The sequence below is a fragment of the Nelusetta ayraudi genome, unplaced genomic scaffold (genome assembly GCF_046127955.1).
Source record: "Nelusetta ayraudi isolate G7.1 ecotype Tasmania unplaced genomic scaffold, CSIRO-AGI_Nayr_v1 ptg000071l, whole genome shotgun sequence".
Lineage (NCBI taxonomy): Eukaryota > Metazoa > Chordata > Actinopteri > Tetraodontiformes > Monacanthidae > Nelusetta > Nelusetta ayraudi.
In genome coordinates, this window is record NW_027466121.1 from 2,323,244 (window position 1) to 2,341,703 (window position 18,460).

Consider the following 18,460-nt stretch of genomic DNA (forward strand, 5'->3'; position numbering starts at 1 on the left):
CCAGCTCTTCTTTTTGTGTCTTTTCCTCAGTACCACTGTGGCTCTGGGCCACAGTGGTAAACTGCTACTACTACTACTTACCACTGTTTTGTAGACCTTCCCTTTAAACCTTGCTGATACTCTTTCATCATTGCGCGTCACGACTGACACTTTGCTTGACACCCGTTTTAACGTCAACACGCGCGCTCTTGCAACCTGAGGCGCATTACTTCACATTTTCGTCTCGGTCGGTTCTGTATTTTAATGATATTATACTGCCATCTACTGTCTCGTTCTATATAGTAAACAGGCCAATGCGTGAGCTTAACTGAAAACTGTTTATTTTGAATAATAAACAAAAATTACGCGAAGGGTGTCCTCAAAGGGAAAAATAACATAACATGAAAAAACAGACAAGAGACGACATAACAACCACAACAAGCAACACCTGTAGAAACAAACGACTGAAACAGCAATGGCGAGACCTAAGACAACCGATGCATACAACAGGCTGTTGATGCTACAACAGTCCATTTGTGGTGTATGGGTTTGTCCTGCATTTCCTTTCAATATGCAGGCATGCATAGTGTATTTTTTTTACTGACCTTAGAATGTCTGTTTGGCGGCCTTGATTGAATGCTTTCTCTCGTAGAGTTAAGTTAACATTAAGACATTGTTGGGTATGGTACCAACTAAAGTTTAATTTTTTTGGATACAAATTAAAGTGAAATAATGGCATCTCCTAGACTCCTGGACGTATCACAAGTACAAGAGGGCAAAGACTCAGTTATAGTCAGTTAGATCAGCAAGCCGTGCCATCTTGCTATCGGTTGGCGTATTGAGTGCATCATCAAGCGCCAGTGTTCATCTTCAAATTGATCATCTCTTCCTACAGTAAACTGTCCAACAAGGTATCTGGTTGGTCTCTTTGTCATATATGTATTGTACACAGAGACTACAATCTTACACTCCTGCAGTGGCAATTCTTGCAGAGGAAACAGGAGGACATCATTGAACACGGTCATGAGGCTCTGGGCCACTGTTGAAGTTTTTTGAGATCTTAATTTGCACTGATTGCACTGCACTCTGATTTTGACAAACAAGGCTGGAAAACAAACAAACACCACAAAATTAGCCACATGCGATGTAATGTGTTTTATATTTACAATCATAAGAATGTTTTTTTTTTTTTTTTAATTAAACTTTTGATGAGTACCTGCATCTGAACATTTTCCAGTCAAGGCAGTTCTGACCTTTAGCACTCCAATCTCAAGCCTTTGAGATGTGGGAAGGAACTTTAAAGAGAGAAGCACTTGTCCTACAAGATCCTGTGTACATTGATGAAAAGCTTTTTTTATCATATATATATATATATATATATATATATATATATATATATATATATATATATATATATATATATATATATATATATATATATGTATATATATATATATATATATATGTATATATATATATATATATATATATATATATATATATGTATATATATATATATATATATATATATATACAACAAAAAAAAGTTACTAACATTCAGTATGGCCTAAAAAGTATAAATCACTAATAGATAACATTGTACATTCTTTCAGTCATGATAGTTCATGATAGTTTAAGTACTTTTTTTCTCCAACCATTGATTTGTAATGGGAAGAATGCCATCCTGACATTTAAACAGCATGCCAGGCTGGTGTAGCTTAGCCCAGCACCCTCTCATGAGAACAAGAAGGTTCACTTTAAATAGGCAGTAGCTTTGTAGTCAGATGCCCCATGATGTCAGAGGCAGGGGTGAAATTCTCCCCATCACAAGTCAACGAATGTGAAGAATGATTATACTTTCTTTTTTTTTTTATAATAAAATCATGAAAGGTTGTTTATTGCCTGTTGGGAAGATTTGAAAAGTAAGAACCGGAAGCAATGTAATGGTAACCATACCTTCTGGGGTGGCTGTAGATCTTTGAGCATCTCAATAGGGTATGAGATATTGAGCTGTTCAAGAGGAATACGCACCTCTCCCAACACCGTTTGTCTGGAGAAATTATCAAAGTCCCTCACCTGAGATGCACGGAGACAAATTCAAGAAAGCATTAAAACTTTCCTTAAAGCTCTTACCTGGCTTACTTGATGTTTGAATTTTTCCACGGATAAATATTTAAAAATGGAGGTATGGTCACAACCTCCATCTTGAGGCTGATATGATGAAGCTCCTCATTTTCTTGCAGAATACAGCTGAACTGGTCTCCAAATAGAAGGTTGCGGCTACCTTTTACAATGTGAGTCTGCCACTGATGCAGTACTGCCCACAGGACAGGTTCAGTCTCTCCGTCCTATAAATACCCCCAACAACAGTTAGCAACCACAGAAACAAGGGGGGGGGGGGGGATCCATCAGATGTTATTATTATTTTCTAGAAGCTGTTATTTCAAAGAATTACCTTTTTATTTACACTGTCTTTAATTTCCACACTCCTGGCAGTTGGCCACAGAAGAATTATTTTCACAAATGCCTGGAGATTGCTTTCCACCAGACCTTCCGCCTGCAACACACTGACGACCAACTGAGAATGTGGCTCTTCATAGTAGATGGAAAAACGAAGGGATCCATCCACCTGGTGGAAGGAGGCACATCGGTTTTGAAAATGGATTTGCTTTTCTTCCAGCGCACAGACGAAATTGAACCGATTGAACCTAAACTTCAACCTCTACCTGTCCAGATGCAGGAGGTAAGAAGTAACGTCCCCTACCTTTGTAATGCCTGTCTGGTTAAAACTTGAAGGGGGCACAAGGCCCTGGGACAGACAGTGACTCAACCTGCAGACCTGGGAGTGTCAAGGCATAAATAAATAACTTGTTAAGTTAATCAGGAAGCCTATTCAGCAATACCAATACCAACATATTCAGCTATACCAATGGCGTATCTTTAGAAGAACTTGAGATGCCCTCAACTTTTCCTATACACTGACCTATATTGTCTTAGGAGTATAGGCTGTCAAGGATAATTAAAGTTTAATTGATGCTAGTGTAAGTCGTGCAGACAGTTCATAGGGGATTTTCCCCCCGCCGTATTATTTGGCTCCTGAGCACGTACATACACACGTACGCAACTACATTGACGTACACACACACACACACACACACACACACACACATATACACGTACATTTCCGCAACTATGGTACTATTGCGTATACACACATGCACAAATTTGTACAATTTGCAAGTACACGCGCAAATATATGCACATTTATACAAACACATGCACTTTCACATACATACAACGTAATTGAATGTGTATTGGAACACACAGGAACACACATCTTTATTATCAGAGTCATTATTAAATTGTTTTGTGATGTCGGTCAAAGACAAACATTGTTCTTGGGATTTGCCTTTTAAATTGGTTTACAGTTAAATGGTACTGAAATGTTTTTCCTTATGGATGCGTGGCTGTTTAACAGATTATAAATGGATCAAAAAAGTCGTGCCCAGGACAGGAGGTTGGACTGTGAATTGTTGAATGGTTAATTTCTACTAGCCCTCCTATGTTATGATTTATCTTTATTTTTGTCTCTGGATTTTTGGTGCATCGTTATTCCAGTCGCATTTCGCAGTTTGAATACATTCCACACAGCAACTATTCAATTATATGGTTGGGTGGGGAAAGGGGGGTTTGATTTGATCATTGATCATTGTTGTGTTTGTCAAAGAAAAAAATAAAAGAAAACTTTTTGGTGTGAACAGACAGACAGACACGATCATAATTTACCTGTGGTCCTCTGGCATATGAAACTTCTGTTCTTGACTTTTGGTCTTGTAGGTTACTGTTTGCTACAGTGAAAATAAGGCCGTGTTAATAATTGTCTCTCCAGTGAAAAAATAGTGTCAATTCCTGCGGTACAGCTTTGTACGTGATTTAAATACCAACTCATGCCTTTATTGGTGTATGTAGTGTTTGCGCAGCATCGGTAGGCCTGCCATGCCAGGACGCCCAGTGCCAGCAGAAGCAGAACAACTGAGATTCCCAGGGTGAGGTACTGGATCCTTTCAGATAATTGCGGCCTGAGGTCTGGAGCACCCAACCAAGGCACCACTGGTACTGATTTGTCCATCAGTTGTGGCATGACTGTTTGCTTTTACATGGTTTGGGTGACAAAAAAACAATGTAAGGGTAAAACTGCTGATGCAAGGATGGATAAAAATCCAATCCAGATACTCATGGCTAATTCGTCATTTCATCTCCACAGAAAGTTCTGTTCTGATTACAGTAGACATATCATTAGCTGTTCAGGATGATTCTATTTTCGTGAAAACAAACGTGAAAACAGGAAATTCAAACTGACCCAACCAAAAACAATTAGAGGTGTCATTTAATGGAAAACAGTTTCATATTATCCATTATCTCATGTGAAAGTTAGATGAGATAACTTTCACATCTCATCAAGCATCAGTGGCAGATGCTTGAATATATAATTCAAAAGCAGCTTTTAATACAACCTTGACTGCAGATGGCTACTGTTAATGCAGTCAATCATCAAAATCATTCATTTTTTTTTCATTTGTGGCTTGTGTTCCTTTTATATGACGCAGTTTCAAAAAGGGACTGAATTTCCTGGAAACATTCCTCCATCTATTTACTAAACTCACTTGTCCTGCACTCAGGCTCGCGAGGGATGCTTGCGCCTGTCCAAGCTGTCTGTGGGTCAAGGCGGGATTGCACCCTGGAGATTTCCTTAGTCAGCAGAACTTGTCTTTCTTCAAAATGTCTGTCTAACTGGTGTGCTGGCGACAACACAGTTTGGCATTTGTCCGGGCTATTAGTCCCGAATGACATAACTTTACTTAGCACAATACTGTAGGCTCTATTGACATTGACATCATCAAAAACAAACAAATGGAAAGAAGAAGTACGGAGGTCTGATTTTTACTAACAATGCCTTTGGAAGCTGTCTCTGTGGAGTACGACACAAGAAAGATGCTGATTTTTAAATTCCAGCCTTTGTGCCATTTGTACTCATTATTACAGATGTCTTTGTCAGTCTGTCAGTTTTTGATCTAACCCAGTCTCACTCCTACAAAAACATGAGTGTGCTTGAAATGTACACAATAAGCAAAATTAGCAAAACCTGTATTTCAATTTCATGCAATGCATTGCAAGTAAAGGCTCTGTTACAAGGGATCAAATGAGCTTAGTATTACAGATCTTGGGCGTCCTTCTACACCAACAAAGCAGGATGGATAAAACTCACCAAATCTGAAGTGCACTATGTATGAAAAAGGCTAAAAGAGCATGTTTACCTCAGTGCTGTTCCACTTGCTTTAGTAGTGAGTCCTCACTGAGGACTCCTCAGTAATAGAAGACTTTATCTCACTTGACATTCACACAAAAACACTGTGCAACTTCCTCTCTGCTCTGACCAAACCGGTTGAACGACTTATGGTAACATTTCGGATGACTTGTTGCCCAGATCTTTGTCTTTGCCCTTCTTGCCTCGCGTCCTTTTCAGTCATTGTGCAATTCAACAACTATGAAAGATTTCTCTTCTGGAAGCCTCAACTCTTAATTATTTGCTTTGCCCAGGGTCGTATGTTGATTGAAGATGGTGATTAGAAACCTCCCTTTTCTGCTCGGTGGTGTCATCTGATTTTTTCCAGTTTTTTCTTTTTTTTTTTAATTGCTTTTTCAGTTCGTATTTGTCGATGTTTATGCATCTTGCTATTTGAGAAGCACAAGTAGGAAACCTTCCTTGTTGACAGAGAGGAACAATTAGAACAATGAGGAAGAAAAAAACGTAAGTCTACACCTAAATTCCCTTTTTTAAAATCAGGAAATACTTTTAAGTTAACTTCACATTGAGAAACATACAGATCGTGTGAAAGTAAGAACAGCCTCTGGATTGTTATTGGTTAATTGCTTTTATTGGACCCACACTTTTATTACTGTTAAAGAAAAAAAATAAAATAATATATTATTGCTCCTTTTTGGAGTGAATTCCTCCAAATACATTTTCTTGTAATGACACAATGACAGCAAAGCTGTCTTATAGATATCACTATCTCTAAACTGTGACAGTGAACATGAAAAATAGGTACACTGTGTGTAAAGACCTTAAAACTGTAGAAATATTTTTCTTGTAGAAGCATTCCAACCTAATTATTTTGATAAGCAAAAACATCAAAAATAATTTATTACAATAGTATAATATTGATTGAAGTTGTGATTTTGAGAAATAGCTTGTTTCCACTGCAACACAGCAATGCCAGTCCTGTGACTGTAAAAGGCACACTTTTCTTTTAACTTTGGTGTCACACACAAGGTTACCAAGGGACTGTCTGTCCCGTCCAGTCCAAAAAAGACCCATGATCCTTTTCAGTCAATCCGCCAATCACAGACAAGACACCATCACTGCTCTCCTCTGAGGTCAATTGGCCCTGGACAATGACAAGCAAACAAATAAAAATAAAAACAAAAATCAGAAAATAGCCTCTATTATAGTCTCTGGTATTTAACAAAAAAAAAAAAGACTTAAATGACCACTAACACACTAGAATCAAACTGATTATTAACCCCGACAAGTCAAACTGCTTATACTAAAGGTAGTATGTATAAAATTTTAGCACACTTGACAGAGTGTTTCGTATTTAGGACACTGCCAAGTGGGCTTCCTTAAAGAAAAAATGGTAGTGCAAGATGGCAGCTATGAGTAAGACCCTTGTTCTTTGTACAATATATTCTTATATGTACTAGAACTGTTCTAAGGGTAGTAAAACCAAATAACTTTTATTGTAATGCAAGTATGCATTTTCATTAAAGTATTTAAGGGCAGTATGTGAAGCTTTCACCAAAATAAAAAGCATAAATCAGGCACATTTTTTTTGCTTTATGCCTTCATAGCAGTTGAACTATTTTGGCAAAAGATGTGGTTTTTTTTCTTGCTTTTAAGTGACAATTCATTAACTGCAATAAACATTTCCCATACCTCAGGCCCTCCCATGTCAGTGCGAACCCAGCCAGGGTGCAAAACCATACAGAGAATCCCATCAGACTGTAGGTCCACGGCCATGCCGCGAGTCAACATATTCAGCCCAGCCTGATAAAGCAGGTAGAAAAGTGGCAACAGGCAACATGTGAGAGCAGAGTGGAGCGTAACAGATCTAACTTTCACATTTCATCATAGATTCCCTTCATCATAGAACTGAATGTACAGACTCATGTCGGATGTATGTTTGGGTCTCCACTAAAGATTTAATGGTAAGCTACGCACATCACATACTGACAAGGACACTATCAGAATAAAGACACTGACTGAGATTGACCCACACCCCACCATTGAAATAATACCTTGGAAATCCTATAGGGGTAATAGGGTGCGGAGAGTTTGCCTACATCCCCCCAGTTTAGCTCCATAGATCCCACCATTGAGGATATGTTTATAATGGCTGCCCTCTGGATGCTCATGCCTCCTGGACCACCTGCACCTCCTCGAGATGCAGCTCGCTGCAACAGTGGCAGGAAGGCCTGATGGACACAAAGAAAGAGAGAGAGAGTCACATTAGAGCCACAGGAAATGATAAAAGGCCATCGGTCTGCAAAATCAATGATCATTTTTTTGTGATTTCTTTGATTAATGGCTAATTATTAATCAATAATAAGTAGTCAAACCTTTCTACTGTGTTATTTGTCCACCATGGGTATTAACAATACGGCCAAAGGGCAGTGACGTGTTGAGAATAAATGACATTAAATGAGCCTTTAAATCAATGGCTCAATAACACGATGGCATGATCGATTGTAAATCAAACCCATCCTGATACCAAAAAGTACATTCATGCAAACTGATCGCCGCAAGATTTTTTTTTAGCTCTCAAAAAAAAGCAGACATTCAACACAAGTATTTACTTTAGGAAGGTGGATTTCAAAAAAACACGGTTTAAACTTTAATTTGAAGTTATTTATTAAACTGGAGTAAACACTATCTTCCTTTTAAACAAGTTGCACAATTGTGTGAACTCTAAAAGGTATGATTTGAAGACCGAACTTCTTCAGTTCTGTACTCAGAACTGACCCACAATGAATGCTGAAAAGGGCGTTCAGGAGAAAAACAGAGACCCAAACATTACCTGGCTGATCATTAGAGGAGCTACTGTGTTAGTGTGGAAGTTTTCCATTAGCTTCTCTGCCGTGACAGTGGGCAGCTCAGCTGGCACATTGATCGCAGCATTGTTGATCAGGCAGTTCAGACCCTCTTCTTGCGCCAGTTTTCCCACCTCATCTACAGCCTTCTTTATGCTCCCCTCGCTCACCACATCTGATGTGAAGATATGTAAATACAGTGATTCAAAAAAAATGAATTCAAAGGAGGAAGAATACAAAGGTGAAGAAGTAATTTACGCAATTTACAGTCTCTAGTGGCAAATAATAAGTCATATTTTTCTGTGGCTGACAAGCTGTACTTTGGCCACACACACACACACACACACACACACACACACACACACACACACACACACACACACACACACACACACACATATATATATATTTAAAAAAGACTTGCACACATATGACCTTATGAAGACTTTGTATTTATCCTCCACCAAAAACATTCTTTCTTTCCGTATTAGTATTCTAATTGACTACTGAATACTGGAGCAGCATTATAGGTTCACATACACAACTGTTAACATACTCACCTAAAGTGATAATGTGAATGTTGGGATACCTCTGGGCCAATTGCTGGAGTTTCTAGGAGTCATAAAGACAGGACACTAAAATATGTTCTTTTGCGAAACAACAAAGAAAAAGTTTGGGACGGAAGACAACTTTGCAAGCCGAATGGTTCACTTCTCAGCTGCTCCCATTCGTCGGTGTTTACCTCAGCCGCCGCCGGCTTTCTGGCTGTGGCGAAAATCTTGCCGGGTGAAAAATCTCCACTCGCCAGTGTTTCGACCATCTGCAGTCCGAGTCCTCGGCTGGCTCCTGTCACCAACACAGAGCCACACTTCTTGAAATGTACCAAACCGCTCATGTTCGCAGCTGCTACCTGTTCTGTGTACGTGACTTGGAGAGGTCAGCGCAAGAACGAGTCTCCCCCACCTCTTTAATGTGAGCTATCGGGTTAATGTTTTTTTTTTTTTTTTTTTTTAAACGTTTATACTAATCCTATTATAAAGGCAGTTTGTGTGTACCGAGGCGTGTGCTAAAGTTACATGTTCGGTCCCAGCCCCTATTGAATTCGTCACTCCCACAATTCCCAGGCTCTGTTTATTATTATTTTTTAACCCGCCGGAATTAGAATGATCCCATTCATTCCATAAACTGTCATTGCATGAGAGAAAAAAAAAAGTGAAAAACGGAGAACACACAACCACAACTGCGGTCAAGCCAACCATCAGTTCGGCAAAAGCGGTCGAGCCGGCATACACTCGATTTCTACTTGCTCTACTTGGTAACTGCTTCGCACAATAGCAGAGAGAGGCGTGTGTGCACCGGAATGTTGATTAATATTTCTGAAATATTTCTTTTTGTCCCTCAATGATTCCACCGCAGCTGGCAGTGCACCACCCCAGGATGCTCCACACCCAATTTCAGAAAATTCTCATGTAACATTTCAAAATAAAGTTCATCCAAAAATTGGCACTTTGTGGTTGCACTGGACTGGATTTCAGATTAATATTTTGGATAAATTCCCCGCATTGCATGCCCCATTGTGCTCTGTGATTACCGTAATACCTGGTACAAGGAGCCGGTAAAAAGCGAGTGTCTGCTGGCTCGACCGCTTTTGTCGAACTGTTGGTTGGCTTGACCACAGTCAACCACCACATATACCCACCAAAGACTGTGTAAGACAGTGGTTCTCAAACTTTCTCTGTCACGCCCCACCTTGGAGGAAGAACATTTTTCTAGAAGCCCCAAATTTGATGTGGCTGTGTCTTGAGGGATCCCAATGAACCTGCAAGTGGTCCCATGTCTCTAGGACAAAGTTGACTTTTCACCCCATAGACTTGCATGATATTAAGATCTGAATGGGCTGGCAGTGACATTACCGTAAATGTTCATATAAAGCTCCCTGTCGTTCACTCATTCCAATGACATTTGACCGATTATTTTTTTATTCTTACGGAGAAACGGCACAATTTCACCTCAATAAGGGGCACACAACCTTCGTTTTAAATCCAAGATGATTTAATTTTTTCAGGGGATATGACCAGATATGACAGTGGAACCCAGATGTTTGCGCGCCCGCCTCATTTTTAAACTACTTATATTATTCAGTATATTATTATGCTTAATTATTCAGGCATGTTGTAGAAAACACAAATCAAGTGTTCAAAGTTGTGGTACAAACAAATGTGACATGCATCCGTACCACTGATTTACAGTCAAGCCCACCCACTCACCCAATCCTCCACCCAACATTTCTTTTCTTAAAATTTTACATTTTCATCCTCAACATTTCAAAGTCAACCTTTTGTACATTGCTTGACAACGATATCAAAGAGGATTTTTTTTTTAAAAAACGTCAAATTATTAAAATTATTGGCCTGTAAAATAGCTACAAAGTGTGTAAAAGACCCTAAAACTGAAGAATACTGCTTTACGTTGCATTCCTGAGAAATAGCTTGCATCCACTGCAACACAGCAATGTCAGTGCTGTGACAGTAAAAGGCACACTTTTCATTTCTTCTGTTGCTTGTGAACCCTGCGCACCCCTTTATTTTGTTCCGTTTTTCAACTTTTGGTTCCCCACACAAGGTTACCAAGGGACCGTCGCTCCTGTATAGTCCAAAAAAGACCCATGATCCTTTTCAGTCAATCCACCAATCACAGACAAGACACCGACAACGCTCTCCTCTGAGCTCAAAGGGGCCTGGACAATGAGAAGCAAAAAAAAATTATAAGAAAATAAAAATTTCAGAAAACAGTCTCTGTAATGTAATGACAAAAAAACAACTTCCCATTAGAATCAAACTGATTATCAGTCACAGCAAGTCAAACCGCTTATATTAACACAACTCTGTGCAGCAGCTGAGCTATTTTGGTAAAAGGTGCTGTTTTTTTCTTGCTTTTAAGTGACAACTTATTAACTGCAATAAACATATACCATACCATGGGCCCTCCCATGTCAGTGCGGACCCAGCCAGGGTGCAACATCATACAGAGAATCCCATCAGATTGTAGGTCCACAGCCATGAAACGAGTCGACATATTCAGCCCAGCCTGAGAAAGCAGGTGAAAAAGTGGCAACAGGGAACGTGTGACAGCAGGGTGGAGCGTAAAAGAACTAACTTTCACATTTCATCATAGATTCCCTTCGTCATGTATAACTGAATGTACAGACTCATGTCTGATGGATGTTTGGGTCTCCACTAAAGATATATGGGTAAACAACTTGCATGACATACTGACAAGGACACTATCAGAATAAAGACATTCTCAACAGTTTTCTGCTCCCCCCCATTCCCCCAGAGAAACAATACCTTGGAAATCATATAGGATCTGAAGTGTTTGTCTCCATGCCCAAAGTTTTGCTGCATAGATCCCAGGACTGAGGATATGTTTATAATGGCTGCCCTCTGGATGCTCATGCCTCCTGGACCACCTGCACCTCCTCGAGATGCAGCTCGCTGCAACAGTGGCAGGAAGGCCTGACGGACACACACACACACACACACACACACACACACACACACACACACACACACACACACACACACACACGCACACACACACACAAAAAAAGAGAAAACACATTAGAACCAAAACCAGAAGAAACAATAAATTGTCACCAGTCTGCTTTCATGTCATGTTTTGTGATTTCTTTGATGAACGGTTAATTATTAATCAATAATACACTTTAGTCAAACCTTTAGTCAAACCTTTAGCCTGTGTTATTTGTCCACCATGGGTATTAACAATACGGCCAAATGTTATTTTTACATTTTTAAACACTGAAAGTGAGCCTTTAAATCAATGGATCAAAAACACAATGGCATCATCTAGATTCTAAATCAAATCCATCCTGATATCAAAGAGTACATTCATGGAAACTGATCGTGACTTGATTCTTCAGCTCTCTAAAAAAGGCAGACCTTCAACTCAACAGCTATTTACTTTATACAAACAAGGAGGAATGAGGATTTCAAAAAATAAATTTACATTTATTTATTAAACTGGGGTTAAGATTATCTTCCTTTTAAACATGTAGCACACTTATATGAACCTTAAATGGTTGCAGGTTAAGTTAAGGAAACCCATCTTCGATGTTTTAGCTATCACTTGTAATCAGAACTGACCCACACTGATACACTGATACAAAATCTGCATTCCGGAGAAGAACAAATATTACCTGGCTGATCATCAGAGGAGCTACTGTGTTGGTGCGGAGGGTTTCCATCAGGTTCTCTGCCGGGACAGTGGGAAAGGTAGCTGGCAAATGGATCGCAGCATTGTTGATCAGGCAGTTCAGACCCTCTTCTTGCACCAGTTTTCCCACCTCATTGACAACCTTCTTTATGCTCTCCTCGTTCACCACATCTGATGTTAAGACATGTAAATACAGTTTACCAATGAGGGATAACAAAGAAGGAAGGAATAATGATACAAAACAAGGAAAGCAAAATTAAAGAAAACATTTCTCTTAACATTAAATAGCAGGAGTCCAGTATCTTACACAGCGAAGTAAAATGAACACATATTGATAAATACAACAGTCTTCCGTCAAAAAAATGACAATGCTATAAACAGTAATTACATAATTTCCACAATTTAGTGGCAAGTGGCAAAGACTGACAAGTATTTTTTTTTCTGTCTGATAAACTGTACTTTTATTTTTCAAGTAGAAAATTTAAGAACAATTCATCCAAATGAGTGTGTGAGTGCCATGATTGTCAAGACTTTGCATTTATACTCCACTGAAAAATACATATTTAATGTATAATTATTGTATTGTTAACTGGAACAGTGTTATAAGTTCACACACACCACTTTTAACATGCTCACCTAAAGTGATTAAATGAATGTTGGGATACTTCTGGGCCAGTTGCTGGAGTTTCTAGGAGTCAAAGACAAGACACCGAAATGTATTACAAGTTCATATTTTATATAACGGGAGAAATGGCGCCCTCTGCCGACGCTAAATTCTACTAGCAAGGCGTTCGAAGAAACGAGTCCCCATATGAATTGCACATAAATATAAACACAAACCGTCAGTTAAATACGAACACACACGAAAAAGAAAACTGTTTCGGACGGAAGATAACTTTACGTGCAAAAGCAGGCCGAATGGTTCACTTGTTAGCTGCGCACATCCGTCGGTGTTTACCTCAGCCTCCGCCGGCTTTCTGGCTGTGGCGAAAATCTTGCCGGGTGAAAAATCTCCACTCGCAAGTGTTTCGACCATCTGCAGTCCGAGTCCTCGGCTGGCTCCTGTCACCAACACAGAGCCACACTTCTTGAAATGTACCAAACCGCTCATGTTTGCAGCTGCTACCTGTTCTGTGTGCGTGCCTCGGAACAGTCAGTGAAGCAGGACAAAACGTGGATTGTATGTCAGCTATCGCGTTAGTTTGCGGGATTGGATTTTGACCAAGAACAAACACAGCGCTGTGCTAATTCTATAGAAATGGCTGTGTAAGCACACGTGTGCGCTCAATGTTTTTGGTCGGTTAACACACAACCACACGCACACACCATAAATTGTGTACCGTAGGCTGGCAATGCCATTACCGTAAATGTTCATATAAAGCGCCCTGTCGTTCATTGATTCCATTGACATTGTACCTATTATCAGAATCAGAATCAGCTTTATTGACCAAGTTTGTACATGCCAAACAAGGAATTTGACTCCGTTTTTTCTCTCTATCCTGCTACTTAGGTTAAAAAACAAAACAAAAACAAAAACAGGCTACAGAATAAGTAAAAAGTAAGAAGTAAGGGTAAACAAGTAAACAATGTGAAACTTGGTGGAGTAAAAATAAGGATCTATATACAAGTCTACATAGTATATATATATATATATATATGTATGCAAGTATTCGTTAAATGTGCACATTTACCTAAAAAAAAAAAAAAACTAAATATAAAAAAAACATATACAAGTCTGTCTAATATACCTAAATATAAAAAATATATACAAGTCTACATATGTACATATGTTATGTTTGATTCCTACGAAATTACGGTACAATTACAATTTCAACTCAATACGGGATGCGTAATCTTCGTTTTTACTACGAGACGATTTCATAGTTTCTATGTAAGGTTGAGTGTGTAATGTTGTGAGATTTTAAAGACGAAACAGCGATATCAAGTGGCTGCATTTCAGATTGCAGCCATTACCGATTAACTACAGTGGCCTGCGCACCCAAACCTGGTGACCTCGTCCACGTTTCTCTTAGCTGGTGTTTTTTTTGGAAGACACGACCTGTCACCCTAATCGCGAATCGTAAATAGGGCTGGATTGTCCATACCCGGCTTCCTTAAACTGGCTTGAATAATATTAACTTATTTATTGTTTTTTATTGTGCAAAAAAATTAATAAATAGTATAGATTATGCTAATAGCATAACATATATACATAATAGCCCATTATTTTTTATTTTTTATATTATTTAAAAAAAAAAAAAAATCTAACAAAATACAAACCAAATGTTCTATGTTAAGGTACAAACAAATATGATACACATCAATAGCATTGATTTATTTCACTGGACAAATGTTATTTCAGGTAGGCTTTGGTGATGTCACTCGCTACGGAGTCACTGTTGTACAGGAGCTTTGGTTTTCCAATATTGAAGTCAAGATGACTTCAGAGATAAGGGTGACAGCACTGCCAATGGAGCTTACACAGTCACAGCAGATGGTTCCTCTGGCAGCTCCTCTCTCCAGATTTCACTAAAGCTTTTCTTGCGTGGGAGCAGCAGATCTCCCTGGTCTACTTCGGGTCGGTTAATTTGGAATTTGGCTTCACTGCCACCATTTATAAACACATTACGTTAGCTGCAAGTATCGAGCTGATAGTGCCTTTGCGAGTGTGTGCAATACTGGGTCATTTCCTCAATCAGTGTTCAGCTTGCAGTAATTGGCAGTTTGATCCACAGGAAGAGCAGAAAACTGTATACTTATTAAAATTGTTGTTTTCAATTATGCTATTTTAAGTGGGTAATCCTTTATTTTCTACTGTGAAAATGACTGTTGTTGTTTTAACCTGCAGTGCGTTCAATGCACCATGTAAGCAGAGGTAATCCCCCTGAAGCCACCGAACATGAGCTGAAAAAAAATCACACTGTACATTCTCATTATTAGGTCAAATTAAGTATGTTGGTTATCTTAACTAGGTGGCAAAACATTTCTAATGATGGAGTCTTTGACTCCTTGCAGTGTTAACCATCTGCTTTCATGTAAGCACTTTTTGGACGACCACGTGAGAGACTACAAATATCCGACAAATGGAACTTGTTCTCCCTAAGTCCGCGTGGGTTCTCTCCAGGTCCTCCCGCTTCCTCCCAAAGTCCTTAAACATGCACGTGAGGCAAATAGGGAACTCAAAATCGGGCGGAGGTGTGAGTGTGAGTTTGGATGTGTGAATGGTTGTCTGTCTTTCTTTGTGGACCTGTGATGAACTGGCGAGTCGTCCAGGGTGTGACCAACCCCATGACAGCTAGGATATAGATTCCAGCAAACCAATCGCTGTAAGTCACCGCTTGCAATATCGATCACGTCATAGTGCTTCCCCTTACCCTATTTCCATTCGGGATCCTCTTTCATACATTCTTCCTGAAACATCCTATATCGTCTTGGTGGAAAGGCATAAACATTAAGGGGCCACTGGGACAGGATGAAGCAAAAGATCATTGATAATCAAACCAAGTGAAGGGTATTCATTTCTTCGGCTACTCCTGTGCTTTGCATTTCCAATACAGTTGGAAGAAGTGCTGTGTCTCAAATGACCCTGGTTTCCTGCCTGAGTTACAGACCCGTTTTCACACAGAGGAAACTTATGTCGGAAAAGTATTCAATTCAGTGTCCAATACAATCATGAAGATATCGGACATAATTTAGGAAGCGACACGATATACAGTTTTTGTTTCCAAACTCTCAAAAAGAAATCATGACACTGAATATAATCAGAACAATATATTTCAGAACATGCCCTGAAGATCCCCCTTTTAAAGCACCATGCAGTGTGTAAGCTTAATGAACAACATGTCTTATGTTGTCATTCTTTTATCAAATTTATCGTTGTAACAACAACCACAATCAACTCATTTGGAAGTGTTACCAAAACTCTGCATTCTATTATTGAACCATACATCCCATTTCACAAAGTGTCCTATTTTAATACTCCTACTACCACTATAGTGCTTCCACTACGACTTGCAACAACAACAACAACAACAAAAAAAAAAAACATCACTGTGTATTATCATTGTCATTATAGTTGCATTTTTGCATTTTTCCTCAGCTGCATTGGTGTTAATCAGGAAAACAATTACCAATAATAGCAACACTACTAACCTTACTACTACTATTACAACTACAACTGCTGCTATCGATAAAGATGAGATTTAGGAAAACGTATAAATCTGTACTTATTATTATGGATGATGTTTGTTTTGTTTTGTTTTTTTAATCTGATGTTTGTTTTCTTTTTCTTTTTATTCTTGTGAACTGGACCTTGAGTCTGTTAATAATCAAATCAAATCAAATAGGTGTGAGGGCTTTTTTTTATTTTTATTTTTTTTATTCTACTTATGTTACCTTTTTATCATTCTAAATTTCCTAGCAGCTGAAATCCAGCTGCAGAAAACAGGTTACCTTGCCATGGCATGCGATACATGCGCGCACACGTGACTTTATCCAGCCTGTGCATGCACTGAGATTTGTGGGGAGACACAAGAAACTAGGTTAGCACATCCATTTTCAATCACTCATTTAAATCATATGAGTTATATTTAAAGAAATCATAAATAAAACACTGGGGTTCTTTTCATCTCTGAATAAATCATGGCCGTTGCCCTCTAACATTCATACTCTCCTCTCTCTTCCTCCTTGTGCACAGCTGGCTGCCGTCAATTTTCATCATTGGTTTATCACAATGAGCTGAAGGTGATTACGTGTAGTTTTTTTTTTTTTTTTTTTCACGCCCAGCACTATCCTTTTGGTCATTCTGTCTACTCAGCGATCCATTTATTGAGTTTGCTCCATTTTAATATTGTTTACATTAACATGGATAAGTGCATGTCCCATTGTAGGAACCCCGGAGATCATTTGATATTCAGCGCTGGTTAATGTCCTGAAGAAAATTCAGTCTGCCAGAGCCGAACAGAAAACACAGCAAAAGATACACGTCTCAGCAGAAAAAGAAATCACCCTCACGCTTTATAACTGCTGACAGACAATACCCACTTTGCACTGCAGGAGACAGATAAATATTCTTTTCTCCTTATCATTCTTTTCCTCCTATTATTAATGGTATTTGCAGTGGTATAGTAATAGTAGCTGTAGCTCAAAAACATTCATTTTGTCTTCTGAATTTATTAATAATATTACCAATTTATTTTTAAGGATGAAAAACCGAAAGCTATGTTTTTGTTTCATCCCTGACATGTTCAACTGTCCCCTGCGGTCTTCTTCACAACAATGAAAAAAAGTGTTTGTCTTACAATGTATAACAGGTGATAAGGCTACTGCCCTCCCTTCGACACTAATCAAAGATTGTATAAAATGTTTTCTCTGCTGAGATAGTACGGAATTCCTTACTTGTGTGTCCTAACACTGTGAAAGTCTCAGAGAAGATCACAGGCCTCGTGTTAAACCACATATTATCGCACGGTTGTGCTGCACCAGAGTACAGGTGTCTATCCTCCTCTTGACTGCAACTTCAACAAAATGTTTAGACCGCTTCTTCTTTTAATGATGCAAGTTGTATTGGGGAATTCCCACACCAACGCACCCATTCCCTGAAGCCCCTTTTTCAAAGCACTCTTTCCTCTTTGAAAGTTTTAGGACAAGAGCTGAGTCATCTGTATACTTATTTTCCAAGCAGTAATTAAAGATTTGAGTTTGTTAAAAGAAAGTCTGACAGGAGAGATGGCACAGGGGAGAGAGAACAAGGTGTAGTTGCTTTTGGTTTTTGTTTTTTCTTTACTTTTGTTGTACAATGGATACCAAAGTGTTTGTGTAAAATGGTGCTTCTATTGCTGATGTTTAAATTTGTCAGTGTGGAATTCCAACATTCCCATATACCAAAAACATGACCATTATTTTAGGAATGTGGCGAAATGGCGATTTGTCCAAGGGTTAACACCACCTTTACCCCAAGACAGCAAAGACAGGCTCCATGAATGGATGGATACTCGTGGACAATATTGTGAGACCTGAACATTTTACTGTACTGAACATGTTTTCAGGAAATGCAAGGTCAGACGATATCCAAATTAAATATACTTTAGTTTGAAAT

At 38.9% G+C, this 18,460-nt stretch overlaps 3 protein-coding genes across 5 annotated transcripts; all 3 read right to left on the minus strand.

Annotated features, from left to right (window-relative positions):
* Positions 1 to 298: 298 nt before the first annotated feature.
* syt19 (synaptotagmin XIX) lies at positions 299 to 5,358 on the minus strand. Of its 3 annotated transcripts, none has more exons than XM_076042670.1 (9): positions 5,300 to 5,358; positions 3,931 to 4,145; positions 3,766 to 3,827; positions 2,744 to 2,818; positions 2,435 to 2,608; positions 2,178 to 2,327; positions 1,936 to 2,055; positions 1,196 to 1,307; positions 299 to 1,084 (listed from the first exon to the last, which is right to left on the minus strand). In XM_076042670.1, the coding sequence occupies exons 2-9, from the start codon at positions 4,118 to 4,120 to the stop codon at positions 777 to 779; spliced, it is 1,191 nt and encodes a 396-aa protein (XP_075898785.1). In that variant the 5' UTR covers positions 4,121 to 4,145; positions 5,300 to 5,358; the 3' UTR covers positions 299 to 776. The 3 variants fall into 3 exon arrangements, with proteins under 3 accessions (XP_075898785.1, XP_075898783.1, XP_075898784.1); XM_076042668.1 differs by having other exon boundaries at positions 3,766 to 3,820; positions 3,921 to 4,145; XM_076042669.1 differs by lacking the exon at positions 5,300 to 5,358 and having other exon boundaries at positions 3,766 to 3,820; positions 3,921 to 4,401.
* A 728-nt stretch (positions 5,359 to 6,086) lies between these two features.
* LOC142899188 (C-signal-like) lies at positions 6,087 to 9,157 on the minus strand. The gene is made up of 6 exons (XM_076042671.1): positions 8,873 to 9,157; positions 8,691 to 8,742; positions 8,118 to 8,305; positions 7,339 to 7,515; positions 6,977 to 7,087; positions 6,087 to 6,428 (listed from the first exon to the last, which is right to left on the minus strand). Exons 1-6 carry the CDS (start codon positions 9,023 to 9,025, stop codon positions 6,315 to 6,317), a joined length of 795 nt encoding a protein of 264 aa, XP_075898786.1. The 5' UTR covers positions 9,026 to 9,157; the 3' UTR covers positions 6,087 to 6,314.
* A 1,003-nt stretch (positions 9,158 to 10,160) lies between these two features.
* LOC142899189 (C-signal-like) lies at positions 10,161 to 13,589 on the minus strand. The gene is made up of 6 exons (XM_076042672.1): positions 13,322 to 13,589; positions 13,000 to 13,051; positions 12,347 to 12,534; positions 11,478 to 11,645; positions 11,107 to 11,217; positions 10,161 to 10,867 (listed from the first exon to the last, which is right to left on the minus strand). The coding sequence occupies exons 1-6, from the start codon at positions 13,472 to 13,474 to the stop codon at positions 10,754 to 10,756; spliced, it is 786 nt and encodes a 261-aa protein (XP_075898787.1). The 5' UTR covers positions 13,475 to 13,589; the 3' UTR covers positions 10,161 to 10,753.
* Positions 13,590 to 18,460: the final 4,871 nt, after the last annotated feature.

Bases quoted from the DNA above. Each gene is read 5' to 3' on its own strand.
- syt19 (XM_076042668.1), bottom strand. From the start codon at position 4,120: ATGCCACAACTGATGGACAAATCAGTACCAGTGGTGCCTTGGTTGGGT. The intron at 3,821-3,920 runs GTATTTAAATCA...TGTAGCAAACAG, and splicing joins ACCAATAAAGGCATGAGTTG to TAACCTACAAGACCAAAAGT. The intron at 1,308-1,935 runs GTATGGTTACCA...CAATGTACACAG, and splicing joins ATCTACAGCCACCCCAGAAG to GATCTTGTAGGACAAGTGCT.
- LOC142899188 (XM_076042671.1), bottom strand. From the start codon at position 9,025: ATGAGCGGTTTGGTACATTTCAAGAAGTGTGGCTCTGTGTTGGTGACA. The intron at 8,306-8,690 runs GTGAGTATGTTA...TCTTCACATCAG, and splicing joins CATTCACATTATCACTTTAG to ATGTGGTGAGCGAGGGGAGC. The intron at 7,516-8,117 runs GTAATGTTTGGG...TGTGTCCATCAG, and splicing joins CTCCTCTAATGATCAGCCAG to GCCTTCCTGCCACTGTTGCA.
- LOC142899189 (XM_076042672.1), bottom strand. From the start codon at position 13,474: ATGAGCGGTTTGGTACATTTCAAGAAGTGTGGCTCTGTGTTGGTGACA. The intron at 12,535-12,999 runs GTGAGCATGTTA...TCTTAACATCAG, and splicing joins CATTCATTTAATCACTTTAG to ATGTGGTGAACGAGGAGAGC. The intron at 11,218-11,477 runs GTATTGTTTCTC...CTGCTTTCTCAG, and splicing joins GATCCTATATGATTTCCAAG to GCTGGGCTGAATATGTCGAC.